Source organism: Octopus sinensis, linkage group LG5 (genome assembly GCF_006345805.1).
Source record: "Octopus sinensis linkage group LG5, ASM634580v1, whole genome shotgun sequence".
NCBI lineage: Eukaryota > Metazoa > Mollusca > Cephalopoda > Octopoda > Octopodidae > Octopus > Octopus sinensis.
Window position 1 is genome coordinate 15,077,399 of NC_043001.1, and position 17,234 is coordinate 15,094,632.

Genomic DNA, 17,234 nt, shown 5'->3' on the forward strand with positions numbered 1-17,234 from the left:
GCAGTTTGGGAGGCATTGTGCCCAAGTTTGAACTCATGCAAGAAAAGTAAGCAAAGGTCCTTTCTTGTCATGCTCATAATTAAGGGTGTCTATGCTTCAAGAATGCTTTCTCTTTGAAATAAGTAGAAAATTATTAAAGAGTATACATAAATTATTAAGTATAGCGAAATTCACCTAAAATATAACTAAAATACTATGATAAAATTGCATTTCAAAACACAACACTTAGAGCGGCCATTATTTTAAGAATAACCTAATAGTTTTTAGATTTCGATGATGTGATTGTTTAATTTTAAAATGACATTGTAGGGTAAGTGTGAGAGACAAGATCTACCCTGTTTGAAGAACATAAAAATATATTTAGTACCAAATAAGACATTTACTATTTAATCAATTCAGAAAGACTGCAATATTAAATAGTAGCTGTATTTTCATGTAGATACCAAAGTCAGTAACTTATTGATATAATAGAATTCCATGAACAGCCTTATATCACAATTGCTTTTAATTGCTGTTACTCCAACTTAGTACTGTTTATGTCAGAGTTAGTATATAATTATGTACTATTTAGTATGGAATTATGTCGGAGTTAATATATTTTATACTTTTGATATTTTGGAAAAAAAAAAAATTAAAAACCCCAACCTAAAAGCCATGAAAGAAACAAGAGAACTTAACATCTATAGTACATGCCCAGTGGACTTGTAACTTTTTCGGAAATATAGCAATTCAAATTATTGGCAATTGTGTGTGTGTATATATATATATATATATATATATATATATATGTATGTATGTATAAAATATTCAATCACAGGAGTCTCATGATTGCACTCAGTGTAGGAATTTTCAGTTTAAATGAAATATGTAAATAATTAAAACAGCTGCAAGCTTTGATCTTTAATATTTTCATGTAATCATATTTAAATCATTAATCAAAAAATCTGTAGATTCAGAATTACTGCTGTGTCAGAAAGGCAAAAAAGAAAAAAATGCCAAGAGGAAATAGATTAAATGTAAATAAAAAAAGATCAAGAACTACAACAAGTGAATTTGTAGATAGTAATATATATATATATATATATATATATATATATATATATATATGAACTAAAGACTAAATGTCACCCAGTATTTATTAAATTGTCTTCATTACTACCTGACAGCTGTAGCTTTTTCAGTAAAGTGAGTCCTGAATTTATTTTCAATTCGCAATTAGAACCGCTTTAATGATTAAATTTGTTAAAGTGAGTCAGTACCCCAAGCCCTTACAGGCAGCCCTCTTGTTCATAGAAAGGTATAATTATTACAACTTGCTATGTTAGGGATTTTCTAATGAGCATAAAAGCCTAATATGGATAAAAGGATATGAATGAAAGCTGGAACGACCAAACGGAAGCAGCAGTTGCTTCTGAGTAGAAGTGTGTGTTTAGATCCCATTACAGGTACCGTCTTACATATCATGAGAGATGTAATGAACATGCAAGTGCCACTTGACTAAATGGGAACTTATGCTCAATTCAAATGGCTATGTGAGAAACTACTGGAGATTGTAATTAAACTCTGGCTGGAGAGGGTTGCTGCAGGAAGGCCATATGTGTAGCAGCAGGATTTGATTCCTTTCCATGCCTCTGGAAATAGTCAAGTGGTTGTCAGAAAATTTCTACAACTTCACCAGCCCCAATTTCTGGCCTCCGAATTCTCCCAATTGCAATGCCATGGAATACTATGTGTGGCATGTAATTGGAAAAGACACCAACTGTTTTACCTGTAACACCAAAGTCAAGATCAAGGAAGTGTTCAAAGTTCTTCCCATGGACAATGTGAGGAAGACATGTACCGAGTTCTGGAGCCACCTTGATGCTGTGGTGGAGGCTGAGGGTTGCTACTTTGAATAAACTGTTATCTCCCATCATTCATCATCATCATCATCCTTTAGCATCCGCTTTCCATGCTAGCATGGGTTGGACGGTTCAACTGGGTGTCTGTGAAGCCAGAAGGCTGCATCAGGCCCAGTCTGATCTGGCAGTGTTTCTACGGCTGGATGCCCTTCCTAACGCCAACCACTCCGTGAGTGTAGTGGGTGCTTTTTACGTGCCACCCGCACAGGTGCCAGACAGAGCTGGCAAACGGCCATGGACGGATGGTGCTTTTTACGTGCCACCGGCACGGGGGCTAGGCGAGTAATCTATTTAAAAATTTTTGATTAAAAAAAAATTGTTTTGAATGAGATATTGTATTTTCTTTTCCTTTTATGCAAACTGTCAAATTTAGCACAAACACCCTGTATAGTCTTAGACACTGTAGGTTAGTAAAAGAGAGCTTTGTGATATATATATATCAGAATATCATTCTTACCTGTTAAAAGCCAAACCAAAAGCTGGAATAATGTTGTTTTATTGCAGATATACTTTAGACCTTTTTGGTTTATAGATATGTTGTAGAGGGACATCAAAATGAGACTGAAAATAGGAAACAGAGAAAAAATACTTTAAAATATAATTGTTCTCCAAATTGTGTACTTTCAATAAATCAAAACTAAAACAAGTAACAATTTAAAATGATGAGTTTATTAAAGAGATGGTGGCATGTAAAAAGCACTAACCAATTGTGTCCGTTGCCAGCCTCCTCTTGCCCCTGTGCCGGTGGCATGTAAAAATCCCCCACTACACTCACGAAGTGATTGGCGTTAGGAAGGGCATCCAGCTGTAGAAACACTGCCAGATCAGACTGGAGCCTGGTGCAGCCTCCTGGCTTCCCAGACCCTGGTTGCACTGTCCAACCCATGCTAGCATGCAAAACGGACGTTAAACGATGATGATGATGATCTGAGTATGCTCTGCTTGATGATGCACAATATCAGTATGCATGACAGTGCACATATGTGCTGAGAAAAATGTGCATCAGAAAAATTAACTGTAGTGTGCAAGAGAAAAAACTGTTCTGAAGCAGGCATATGAAGAATGACAATTGTGTGAAGGTTTAAGTGAGTGAAAAGAAGATATGAGAAGAAATGAATTTTAATTTTAGGATGCTAGATTTCTTGGAGATGAAAAGAAGCCAGAACTAGTATCAAAAAGCTATACTTGAAAACAATTCATTAATTTAATGCCAACATGAAAAAACAGGTGTAAAATTATGTCAAGTGTTATATGGTTGACTGTCCATTGGTTTCAACAATGAAGATTCAGTCATTTGATCAAGTGAATTGTCTACTCATTGAATAAGTATGGAAGTGGCTGAGTACTTCACAGACACATGTACTCTTAATATAATTATCAGAGCCAGTGCGACAAAGCTGTACCTTTTGAAGTAAAGACACAGTCCATCCAATAAGCTTCTATACAGTTTCCATATCTCCAATTTCTCCTCATAAAGTATGAGTCAATCTAAAACCATAGGAAAATGACATTTGCTCAAGATACCATGCACCGGGATTGAACCTAGGACCTCGTGATTACAAAGCAAACTTCTTAACTATTTGTTCATACTGCACAAAAGACCGACCAGTCTGGCCCTTTGCTGTACTCAGGAAGACCCGTACTATGCAGTAGAAGTGTTAAGACTGGTCCCTCTGGTGACTAATGTACTAATGGCTGTGCCATGCTAAACTGGTAGGTGTTAGAAAGGGCATCCAGCCATAGAAACCATACCAAAACAAATTCTAGTCTTGTGCAACTCCCCAGCTTTGGTCAAACTGTCCAACCCATGCCAGCATGGACAATAGACGTTAAATGATGATGATGTACCTATTTCCTAAAAACTACATTACAAGTTTAATGATTATTAAAATGGTTATCAAAATATTTCAATGTTTACTTAGAAATTATTACCAGCATCATTATTTGTTCTGTTTCTTTCAAACAGATATTTCCAGTCATGTCTTGGAAATGTATCTACAGTTTCACTTTTCGCTTTTGTTCTGTTATAAGATCTATTGGGTTGATGCATAATTATTGCGGCTTTTTTTCAACAAAAACAATAACAACCCGTAACAAAAACATCTTTAACCCTTTAGCATTTAAACCGGCCATATCCAGCCAAAAATAATCTACTTGTTTTATGTTCAAACTAGCCATATCTGGTCTCTCACACCAGCCCTACAATACCGTTTAAAAAATTAACAGCTACCTCATTAAAATCTCATAGCTCCAAGATAATGCATGATTAGTTCAAAACAATGTAGATGAAGAAGCATTAACTTTGACAGAATAATGCGAACACTAAAGGGTTAAATGATTATTCTGGAGCATATTCACCATCTACTTCAATTACTGCTGCTTGGCAGACAGTCAGACCATAATTTAAAGATGTTTTTGTTAAATATTGTTATTGTTTTTGTTAAATAAAATTTGTTGAAAAAGAAGCCGCAATAATTATGCACCAACCCAGTAGTTCTCTCAAATTGTACCATATTTAACCTATCTCTTCTCTTGCAAATTCTTACAATAAACTGATAATTCTTTATCATACATTCATTATCTTTTTTTTATCATAGTCTCTTTTCCTCTCTCACTCACAGATATTGAAAAGTACTTCTACACAGTTACTTGACTGGCAAAAAAAGTAACAGCCAACAGCCAGATCTCCCTGAAATCACACCCTGAAGTCTTCCCAAAATAAGAAGGTTATTCATGGCTGGATTGTCTTTGATCATAGCTGCACTGGACCAAAGTTGATTTGAGAAATAACAGCAAATGCAAATCTACAAAATAATACATCACCAGACTATGTACAACTCAGCCACACACACTGACCATGCTGTAGCCTCTTGCAACATATTTAGTAAAAGCACTATACTAAATATATATTTTTTTCCCTGTCACTTCGGTCATCTAGATAACATATCCCTTAAAATCAACAGTAAAAGTTCATGTAAAACTTTAAAGCAGGTGGATTATAAATATCAATTTTAAATTAACTGGTATCCTTTATTATCTCAGTTTCTGCTCCAATCAAGGTGCATTATCTACATACAATTAAGTTACAATCTGTTATCTTCCAATCTGTGAAAGTTTTTAGCTCCAGATACTCTACTGCTAACCTACATATTAGTTTCTTATCTATTTTAATTATGAGTCTGATATCCCATCTAGTTTTGCAAGTTCTTACATTGGTCTTTTAATATAAATTAGGTAATTTGCATTGAAATGCATCAACGATAAGCCAAATCTGAAATCTGCTGTAAAGTTTTTCAATGTAAGGATAAACAAAACAGAAGGACTGCATGAACAGAAATCTAAAAAAAAACATCCAAACGTGGCCGTTGCCAGCACCGCCTCAACTGGCCTCCGTGCCAGTGGCATGTAAAAAGCACCAACCAATCGTGGCCGTTGCCAGCCTCGCCCCTGGCACCTGTGCTGGTGGCACGTGAAAAGCACCCACTACACTCACGGAGTGGTTGGTGTTTGAAAGGGCATCCAGCATTAAAACACTGCCAGATCAAACTGGGCCTGGTGCAGCCTCCTGGCTTCCCAGACCCCAGTCAAACTGTCCAACTCATGCTAGCATGGAAAGTGGACGTTAAACGATGATGATCGATTTCAAATTCTGGCACAAGGCCAGCAACTTTAGGGGAAGTGGGTGTGTTGATTACATCTAACCCAGTGCTCAACTGGTACTTATTTTATCAATCACAAAAGGATGAAAGGCAGGGTCGACTTCAGTGGAATTTGAACTCAGAATGTAAAGACAGACAAAATGCCGCTAAGCATTTCACCTGGCTTGCTCATGATACTGCCAACTTATCACCTTAAATCTAATAAATACATATTAAAAACTTATTGTTTTGGATTTATATATTTTTTATTTTGTATCACAACCGGGTGAACAACAGAGTTCATTGGTTGAAGATTTTCAACGAACCAAGTTATGGATTTATTGCATTTTTGATGGTGAGATTACCTAGGGAGCGTTTGCAACTGAGGGCTGAGTACAATGTCCCCAGGTGACTGGTTGTTGATTTGATGACTGCATTGCTGATGTGTCTCTATGCGTTTTATAAAGCTACCAACATTGTTACAATATCTACAGATGATTCAAGAGGCAAGCAACAGTGTTGGTACAATGTGTCTTGGTGATTTATAGAGCTATCAACATTGTCGAAACAATATCTCTATGTGAATAGTGGAGATAGCAACATTGTTACTAGACACTACAAATCACTTGGAGACATAGCAGTGATTGGTATGGTTAGTAACACAGCTGATATAATGTTGTTTGGTAGCTTGTGCAGCTCACAACATTGTTATGATACTATCTCCAATTGTGGCATTGAAGAAAGATGAGTATCATCACCATTGTTCCTCATTTAACCCTTTCGTTACGATATTTATTTTGAGATGCTCTGTGTTTCTTTTCTGTGTTATTTTAAATATAACAAAGAATTTAGTAAAATGACTTACTCTTTTACTTGCTTCAGTCATTTGACTGCGGCCATGCTGGAGCACTGCCTTTAGTTGGGCAAATCGACACCAGGACTTATTCTTTGTAAGCCCAGTACTTATTCTATCGGTCTCTTTTGCCAAACCGCTAAGTTACGAGGATGTAAACACACCAGCATCAGTTGTCAAGCAATGTTGGAGTGACAAACACAGACACACAAACACACACACTTATATATATATATATATATATATACATACACACGATGGGTTTCTTTCAGTTTCCGTCAACCAAATCCACTCGCAAGGTTTTGGTCGGCCCGAGGCTATAGTAGAAGACACTTGCCCAAGGTGCCACGCAGTGGGACTGAACCCGGAACCCTGTGGTTGGTAAGCAAGCTACTTACCACTCAGCCACTCCTGCACCTATCATTCAGCTAGTGTTAGGAACATAAATTGTGATGAAAATTTGGTGGAAGATTTTAATTCAAAACTTACGAAGACAAAACTTTTGTACTACAGAGCCAGAGCCAGTTTCAGCCAGGTTGGTGACGAAAGAGTTAATGTTCGTTTCCATGGAGGCTTGGGTTGCATGGTCAGACAGGAGCTGGAGTTGTCTGTATTGGCATGGTTTCTATGGTTGGATGCCCTTCTTAATGCCAACCTCTTTACAGAGTGCACTGGGTGCTTTTTATGTGGCACCAGCACAGGGTGAGTACTATGTGATGAAGTTTCACAGTCAAACAATAAAAGTTAAGCAGAGGATGGATGGATGGGAAAGCATAAGAGAAAGTGGTCAGGTTAGATCTTGTGATGTTCAGTTTCACAAATAGGATCAAGACAATTGGCAATATGATGTCCTTCCTAACCATACTAGCAGGGGAAAAGATATCAAAATGATGACAATTCACCTTAGTCAGATGTCTTCTATTATAGCCCTGGGCTGACCAAAGCTCTGTGAATGGATTTGGTAAACAGAAACAAAAAGAAACTTGTCATGCATGTATGTATTTTGTCTCCTTGCCTCAGCTTTGTGCAACAGTTGTAAACGAGTGTCACCCTCATGCAAGCAGTTTTCTTTGTTTCCAAATATCCATGAAAACATAATTGTCCATGGGGAAATATTACCTTATTTGGAATTAGGTGAGGGAAGGTGACAGGAAAGGCATCCAGCCGCAGAAAAATCTGCCTCTAAAAATTCCTTCCAACTCATGCAAGCATGGAAAAGTGGACTTTCAACCAATAATGAGAACAAGTTTGATGATGAAGAAGATGATGGTGGTGGTGGTGGTGGTGGTGGTGGTGAGGACAGTGACAACAACAGTAAAAACAATCATGATTTATGCCTTTTGGCCATTCTGCTAATTTCCTTCATTTAACCAAAGAAATTAGTGGCATCAGAAATAGGATTTGTCAAAATGGTAAAGGCATCAATAGACATTGGAATCATCATTCAACAACTTCTAAGGTTATCTCAGAGATTCAGACATTTTCAGCTTGTGAGAAATTTTTCTCAGAGTTCAGAATAATAAATTTACTGCTAAATATGAGTCATATATATCTGTTAGTAAGAGGACAGCTTCTCAATAAATTTAAAACTAGAATATTAAGATATATACAATTTATTGTACATCTTGTTTTAATAAAGATATTTCATTCCGTGTTTATATTTTCATAACTGAATTTTGTATGATAGCTTCGTTCTCAGATGAAATAAATATCTTACACAGAAGTGTAAGCAGTAACGAACTCAACTAGTAAGAAAGTAAAACACTTGCTCTGAAATAGTAAATCATGTCAGGAAATGAGAAATGTTCACTTTGAAATAATCATTCTATATAGGTGTAAGAGTGGCTGTGTGGTAAGAAGCTTGCTTCCAAACCACATGGTTTCAGGTTCAGTCCCACTGCATGGCACCTTGGGCCAACCAAAGCCTTGTGAGTGGATTTGGTAGATGGAAACTAATAGAAACCCATCATGTGTGTGTGTGTGTATATATATATATATAGGTGCAGGAGTGGCTGTGTGGTAAGAAGCTTGCTTCCCAACCACATGGTTTCGGGTTCAGTCCCACTGCGTGGTACCTTGGGCAAGTGTCTTCTACTATAGCCTCGGTCCGACCAAAGCCTTGTGAGTGGATTTGGTAGATGGAAACTGAAAGAAGCCAGTTGTGTATATATACGTATATATATATTTGTGTGTTTGTGTTTGTCCCTCCCCACCATCGCTTGACAACCGATGTTGGTCTCTTTTGCCAAACTGCTAAGTTACGGGGACATAAACACACAAATAGAACAAGAACTAGGCTTACAAAGCATAAGTCCTGGGGTCGGTTTGTTTGACTAAAGGCGGTGCTCCAGCATGGCCGCAGTCAAATGACTGAAACGAGTAAAAGAGTATTAAAGCTAATGAATTCAATGCATTTTTGTAGGAAGTGTGAATATTCTGTGATGTGAATTTGTATTTTATTATAAGTATTTCAGAGAAATTATTTAATGGAAGCACTAAAAGCCTTTCTGAAGTCATGTGGTAAAAGAGTTTCAGAGAATTGCAGTAATATATAGGATTAAGGTCTATAATGAAAAAAACAGAGAGGAAGTTCATTAGCTGGAAAGGAAAACTACTGGCTAAGATTATGATAGATGACCAGATGAATGGGAAAGCTAGAAATCTGACTAAATGAAACATTTCTGGTGCAGATGTTGTTAAGCTAAAACCTTTGGAGTTCCCTTGACAAATCAATTTTGTGTTTTTGTTTATATTTGCAAATGTGACTAATACCAGATGTTTAACATTCTAGAAAAAAAGATTAAAAAAAAAAGAAAGAACCAAATTGAACTGAATATTCAATACACTCACCAATAAATATTAAGGGATTTTTAAAACTTTGATATCTTAACCCTTTTGTGACCATCCTTCGAATGAAATACACTACCTATATGTTTCGATAAATTTTGAAAATAATTAAGATTTTGGAGGAATCTAGTAAAATAACCAACCTTTATATCTTAACTCTTTCGTTACTGTATTTCTGTTGAGATGCTCTGTGTTTCTTTCAATTAATTTTAAATATAAGAAAGAATTTAGTAAAATAACTTAGTTATCATTCAGCTGGTGTTAGGAACATAAAGGTTTGGTGGAAGATTTTAATTCAAAACTTATGGAAACAAAACATTTGTACTCAGAGCCTGAGCCAGTTTCAGCCGGGTTGATAACGAAAGGGTTAAAGTTGATGTTAATTGAAAGAAAGGCCATTACATAAAATCATTATGGAAGGTTTTAATTAATATATGAGCATTTCAAAATGGGCAGCTTTCTGCCATAGAACTAGAGGTGGTCTCATGTGGGTCGCTATCAAAAGGGTTAATAACTAAATATGCTTGAAATAAATCAAAAGTGACTTTGTGGGAGAAACCTCAGAAGCTTAACAGCTGATGATTATAAAACTAGAAGTCATAAAAACTGCCAGTGTTAAAACTGAAACTTCATCATCATCATCATTGTTTAATGTCCGTTTTTCACGTTGGCATGGGTTGGACGTTTTGACTGAGGTCTGGAGAGCCAGCAGCTGCACTAGGCTCCAATCTGATCAGGCAAGGTTTCTACAGCTGGATGCCCTTCCTAATGCCAACCACTTCACAGAGTGTATTGGGTGCTTAGATTCTATTGAAACAAGTTGGACAATACTATTTTGACAAAGCTACAAACGCGGTCCTAACTAAAACATAGAATTGATAGAGACTGCGAGATCTGAGTAAATATAGACACACTTTGAATAACATTTTTTTCTTTCAAATTCTTTACTGATTTCAGTTACTGGGTTGTAGTATTAATGAGTGCTGCCTTCAAGGATTTAGTTCATTATACTGGGCCTTAAAATTTAACTTGGTTTGTATCTATTTTATTGATCTCTAATTTTCTAAGTGCTGAGTTATAAGAAAGAGAGGGATACAACATAAACAACACCAGTTTTAACAATTGGTGTAAAAAGAAAAATGCACACACACACACACACACACAGTGAGCAAGCACACAGAGTTTCCACCAACTAAATTCTGCTTACAAAGTATTAATCAACCCAAAATCATTGGTAATCGCTTTCTCAAAGAGTTGTACAGGAAAATTGAACCTGGAAGCATGTATACACACACACACACACACACACACACACACAAGTGCGTGTGTATTAAAAAAGTAACATTGCCAATATGAATCCAACAGTCTCTGATGTAAACTATAATACATCCTAACCATTACAGCAAGGTGACATCATAATTTTGACCATTGAAATTAGAAGACCTTATCCGACAAGCTATCATTTGGCCATACCAGTGGTCTGTCAGTCAGGAACTTGGTTAACACAGCATTAAGATAAGTTATTATATAAGACTCACCACAAATATTATATCTTTTGTAATGGATTTAGAATTATACAACCTGGGATATTCAACAAAGAATATCTCAACACCACTAAGCCATATCAGCAAACTCTGATGAGCATATGGTTATATAATCAGGTTGTTACCTAACACTCTTTTGTATTCCTAGCACGAAACCAATTGGTAAGATCAGTCATGATGGATACATAATATTGTACATTTCGAATAATATATATATATGGATTGGACAAAATAATGGAAACCCCTTAAAATTTCAAACAAATTAATTTTAATATGGAGTAAGTAATTACTGTTTTTGGCAGTAATTACAGCTTGAATTCTACGAGCTATGGACCCGTACAAAGTTTGAATCGTTACAAAATATTTTTTGTCCATTCTTCAGCTAAAACAGTCTCCAGTTCTTGTAGTGATGAAGGTGGAGGATATCAACTCCTTACTTGTTTTTCTAAAATGCACCATAAATGTTCAATGATATTGAGATCTGGGGACTGTGGTGGCCAGGTAAGAAGTTCAACTTCACTAGAATGTTCCTCGTGCCATCCAGTAATAACTTTAGCTGTGTGAACCTACAGAATTGGTCCTTATAGCAGTGGAAGAATTTTATTTTCTCAGATGAGTCATCCTTCACCTTATTTCTGACCACCAGTCGAGTATACGTGTGGAGACAGCCAAAAGAAGCATTTAACCTAGACTGCCTTCTTCCAGCTGTTAAACATGGATGAGGATCTGTGATGATCTGATGGGGCTATATCTTGGAAATTCGCCGGCCTAATGGTTTCCCTTCATGGCAGAATTAATAGTCAAAACTATTTAAGCATTTTATCTGATCAAATTCATCCTATGGTTGTGGAACTGTTTCTGGAGGGAAACGCAATCTTTCAGGATGATAATGCACCAATTCACACAGCTAAAGTTCTTACTGAATGGCACAAGGAACATTCTAGTGAAGTTGAACATTTTATCTGGCCATCAAAGTCACCATTTCTCAATATTATTGTACATTTATGGTGCATTTTAGAAAAACAAATAAGGAGTCGATATCCTCCACCATCATCATCACTACAAGAACTGGAGACTTTTTAGCTGAAGAATGGACAAAAATTCCTTTGGAAACAATTCAAACTTTGTATGAGTCCATACATCGTAGAATTCAAGCTGTAATTACTGCCAAAAGCAGTCCTACCCCATAATAAAATAAATTTGTTTGAAAATTTAAGGTGTTTCCATTATTTTGTTCAACCCCTGTGTATGTATGTGTGTGTATATATATATATATATATATATATAATATAATATATATATATATATATGTGTGTATGTATGTGTGTGTGTGTATTTGTGTATCTGTGTTTGTCCCCCCACCATAGGTTGACAACCGATGTAGGTGTGTTTACATCCCCATAACTTAGTGGTGCGGCAAAAGAGACCGATAGAATAAGTACTAAGCTTGCAAAGAATAATCCCTGGGTTTGATTTGTTTGACTAAAGGTGGTGCTCCAGTATGGCCACAGTCAAAATGACTGAAACAAGTAAAGAAAATATATATAGTCATGGCCATTGCTGCCTGACTGGCTCCTGTGCTGGTGGCACGTAAAAAGTACAATTCAAGTATGGTCGTTGCCAGTACCGCATGACTAGCTCCTGTATCGGTGGCACATGAAAAGCACTATTCAAGTGTGGTTGATGCTAGTACTGCCTGATTGACCCTCATGCCGGTGCCACATAAAAAGCACCCACTACACTCTTGGAGTGGTTGGCATTAGGAAGGGCATCCAGCTGTAGAAACTTTGGCAGATCAGATTGGAGCCTGGTGCAACCTCCTGGCTTGCCAGCCCTCAGTCAAACCATCCAACCCATACCAGCATGGAAAGCGGACGTTAAATGACGACGATGATGATGATATAAATATATATATATATGTATATATAAAGAAAAGTGTGTAGGTATGTGTGTAATTGTCACACCTTTTTGAACAATTTATAAAATATCTTAACAATGTTATTAAACAGCTGATGTGATTTAAAAGCTTGTTCTTTCACTACCAAAGCTGTTTATGATAGCAATGTTAAAATAATGTTATTATATAATAAACAACAGAGGGTGATATAGTGGTGGAAGAAGGAGATGGACAGTGCTATAAAGGCAAAAAGGCAGGCCTGGAAAGACTGGAAAAATGGTGGAAGTAGAGAATCGTATCAGGTAGCCAGAAGGGAATCAAGGCGACTGGTTTACATAGCAATGAATTAGCAGAATTTGAGAGATTTACCCATGTTCTATAGTGTGAAAATCAGAGGTATGAAATGTTCAGGATGGGAAAGCAGTGTATCAGAGTATAGAGATGAAGGTGAGAAATGTGTGCAAATAGATGATGGTATGCTTGCACTTAGTGACTCAAAGAAGAAAGATGTGTGGAGGTATCACTATGAAAGGTTGTTGAATGTGGAAAATGAATGGAAGGAGAGTCTTTCAAATATCGAACCAATTGAGGGACCAGCCATCAGAGTTGTTAGCAGTATAATAGATAAGGCAATTGGGGATATTAAGACAGGGCAAGGCCCTGGAGCATCGGGCATCACTGCTGAGATGAGTAATATCTGGCGGTGTAGTATACAGCCTATTTACTTGCATAATTAGTCAGGTTATTCAGGAATTATTTATTTATTTATTTATGTATATATATATATGTGTGTGTGTGTGTGTGGAGGTGCAATGGCCCAGTGGTTAGGGCAACGAACTTGTGGTCAAAGGATCATGGTTTCGATTCCCAGACCGGGCACTGTGTTTATTGAGCGAAAACACTTGAAGCTCCACGAGGCTCCGGCATGGGGTGGTGGCAATCCCTGCTGTACTCTTTGCCCACAACTTTCTTTCACACTTACTTCCTATTTCTGTTGTACCTGTATTTCAAAGGGCCAGCCTTGTCACACTCTGTGTCACGCTGAATTTCCCCGAGAACTACGTTAAGGGTACACGTGTCTGTGGAGTGCTCAGTCACTTACACGTTAGTTTCATGAGCAGGCTGTTCTGTTGATTGGATCGGCTGTGACCCTCATTGTCGTAACCAACGGAGTGCTGCAAATATATATATATAAAACCATACATTCACACATATATACACACACACATATACTCACATTAACATGCAGTCCACATAAGCGTACACTTAGACATACATACCCACAAGCACATACACCTACTTCTGCTTTTTCTTATTGTTGTTTCTCCTTGTTTCTTTCTGTGGAAGAGCATAGGCTCGAAACATTAAAGACTTTTTCACTTCCGAGCATTAAACTAATACTAATACACCACCTGTCTTTGTCTTTTGTTTTTTTGTGAATTCTCCTCTCTATATATTATATATATATATATATATATATATATATATTGGTAAAAATGGTAAGATAACAAAATATGAGGACACTATATATATATAGTGTCCACATAAGTGCATACATACACGTATCCGGTACTCTTAGTTACATTTGAATTATCTTTATATATAAAAGAGAAGTTGTGTGTCTGTCTCCTACGATTTAGATTCCTAACTACTCCCACATTTTGCGGTGCAGTTTAACCAAAACCGGGTATCTTATAGTCGTGATTCATATCGAGCCCTTCTGGGTATTAGCGCACGTCTACGATGAGTCTACGATTTAAAAAAAAAATTTACCATAATTTTTTTCCATTTTAATGCATTTTTTCGCTATTATATAAGGGAAGTAACTCTCTAAAAATGTCTACGATGAGTCAACGATTTAAAATTAAAATTTACCATCATTTTTTTCAATTTTTAATGCATTTTTTTGCTATTTTTTGGCTATAACTCTCTAAAAATGCTTATATAGTTATTTCCCTTACAAACCCGAGCAACACCGGGCAATACTGCTAATTATTAATACAACACAAAGCTATATATTATCATTATATAAACATACTAGCAGTATCGCCCGGCGTTGCTCGGGTTTGTAAGGGAAATAACACTTTTAGAGAGTTATAGCCAAAAAATAGCAAAAAAAATGGGAAAAAATGATGGTAAATTTTTTTTTGATAGTTAAAAAGGCCGAGTTGCATCCCCTAGACCATCTGCGGTTTGTGTTTCTGATTGTCGACCCCATGTCGAATTTATCGATCTTTTTCTGAACTGGGGGAACTTTTCAAAATTTTCGCTGCGTTAGTTTTGAATTATGACATTGGGCTATGTGTGTGTCAAGTTTCATCAGAATCGGTTGAAAGCCGTGGTCAGAGTGAGGGTACAAGCAAACAGACACACAGAAACACGCACAGACAAACTGCCGTTTATATAGAGAGAGATAAGGAATCGGGTGAGCTGGGATGCTGGTGGGGGAAGCATCCAACGGTTTACATTTGAATATAATAAGACCAAGGTAAATGACTTAGTTGCTGTTTGCATTTACAGTAGTGCACCTGTTTCTGTCCTCTTTCTTGTTACCTCTCTCTCTCTCCCCATCTCTCTATCTGCCTAGGTAACCATGTACATCCTCTATAGCAAGACACCTGTTTCTGCCTCTCTGTCTCTGTCACACTCTAACCTGTCATCATCTGACGTGATGCCCCCTCCCTTCTCAAAATTCCTTGTCTTGCAAGTTACTTTGTGACTCTGCTGGTGCTGGTGCCACATGAAAAGTATCCAGCTGTGAAACTCATGCCAAAACAGACACAGTAGTCTGGCGTAGTCTCCTACCTGGCTGCCTCCTGTCAAACCATCCCAACACAGAAGATGGATGTTAAATGATGATGATGATGATGATGAATGTGAGAGAGAGAGAAAGGCAATAGGATCACTAAACAGATATACATAGTATGAGTCCTGTCACTGGACATGTTCATCTTTTGTTTCAAATTGATGTTTAATTATCACCTCATACAATAACTAAGTTTTCTTTGCTAAGGAATTAAAAACAAATATAAGGTGGCAAGCTGGCAGAACGTTAGCACACCAGGCAAAATGCCTAGCGGTACTTAGTCTATCTTTACATTCTGAGTTCAAATTCCACCGAGATCAACTTTGCCTTTCATCTTTTCAGGGTCGATAAATTTAGTACAAGCCGTGTACTGGGGTCGATCTAATCGACTACCCCCTCCCCCAAAATTTCGGGCCTTGTGCTTAGAGTAGAAAAGAAGGAATTAACAATAAATGTTTACATGGAAGCTTTGAATTTATTTGCAAACTATAATTGGCTTATTGGTTAACAGTAATAATAATAATAATAATAATAATAATAATAGTACTAATAGTCTTTTCTATTATAGGCACAAGGCCTGAAATTTGGTGGGAGGAGACGAATTGATAACATCAACCCCAGTGCTTCAATGGTGCTTAATTTATCAACCCTGAAAGGATGAAAGGTAAAGCCGACCTCAGTGGAATTTGAACTCAGAATAGAGTGACGGGCGAAATACTGTTAAGCATTTTGTCCACTGTGCTAATGATTCTGCCAGCTTGCCACAATAATAATAATAATAATAATAATAATGGTTTCAAATTTTGCCACAAGGGCAGCAATTTTGGGGGAGGAGATGTGTCGATTACATTGATCCCAGTGTTTCGCTAGTGCTTAATTATTGACCCTGAAAGGATGAAAGGCAAAGTTGACCTCGGCAGGATTTGAACTCAGAATGTAGCAACGGGCGAAATACTGCTAAGCATTTAGTCTGGCGTGCTAACGAGTCTGCCAGCTTGCCACCATAATAATAATAATAATAATATACTTATCAATGACAATGGAAAATATTGAACTACTTAGCCAAAGTCATTGAGCAATTAAGGAAAACCATGGTATTTTATTCTCGTTTTAGTTTACCTTAGTATTTAGAACAAGGAAGCTCCAACAAAACAAAACACAATCACTGCAACAGATGTCTAAATTAGAAGAACCATGAAAACCATATCAGAATGGTAAACATTGATGTAACATGTGACAAGGATTTATTGCAAAATAGAGGAAATATTAAACATTTCAAAACATCCCCCTCAATAAAGTCATCATGAGCACTTAAGCTTAACTTTAAGCTATTTTTACACAGATGACGAGAAACCTTCATTTAATTTAATATTAATGAATAATTACTGCTACAAACAAACTCCATTTCCTAAAGAATCAAGTTTTCAGCGGTAGGATTTCTTTAAATCCAAACTGTTCTCCTTTTGATTGCTGACCTGTTTTTATTATTTTTTATTTTTAATCAGGAGCCAAACCTAGAATACTATTTTACCCAACACTACTCTTTTCCATGTTATCACAAAGCTAGCTTAGATTATTTCATTCCTTAACTCCTTCAGTATGTCGCCTTTCTTACTAGTATTTCAAATAAGAGGTTTAGATTTCTGTTTTATTAGCCTCCTCCTCCGCTGCTTTTTTTTATGTATATTTTTAACATTCAAAGTATATATACTATGAATGACAATTATTAAATGTAAGTTCCTTCAGCC

The 17,234-nt window shown here is 36.7% G+C and overlaps 1 protein-coding gene across 1 annotated transcript in view; it reads right to left on the reverse strand.

Moving 5' to 3' along the window:
- LOC118763576 (heat shock factor 2-binding protein-like) overlaps positions 1-17,234 on the reverse strand; it is a 342,154-nt gene that overhangs the window by 19,933 nt on the left and 304,987 nt on the right. The window contains exon 8 of the mRNA XM_036503167.1: positions 2,359-2,462. Coding sequence (XP_036359060.1) covers positions 2,359-2,462 — 104 coding nt within the window. The remainder of the gene's footprint in view (positions 1-2,358; positions 2,463-17,234) is intronic.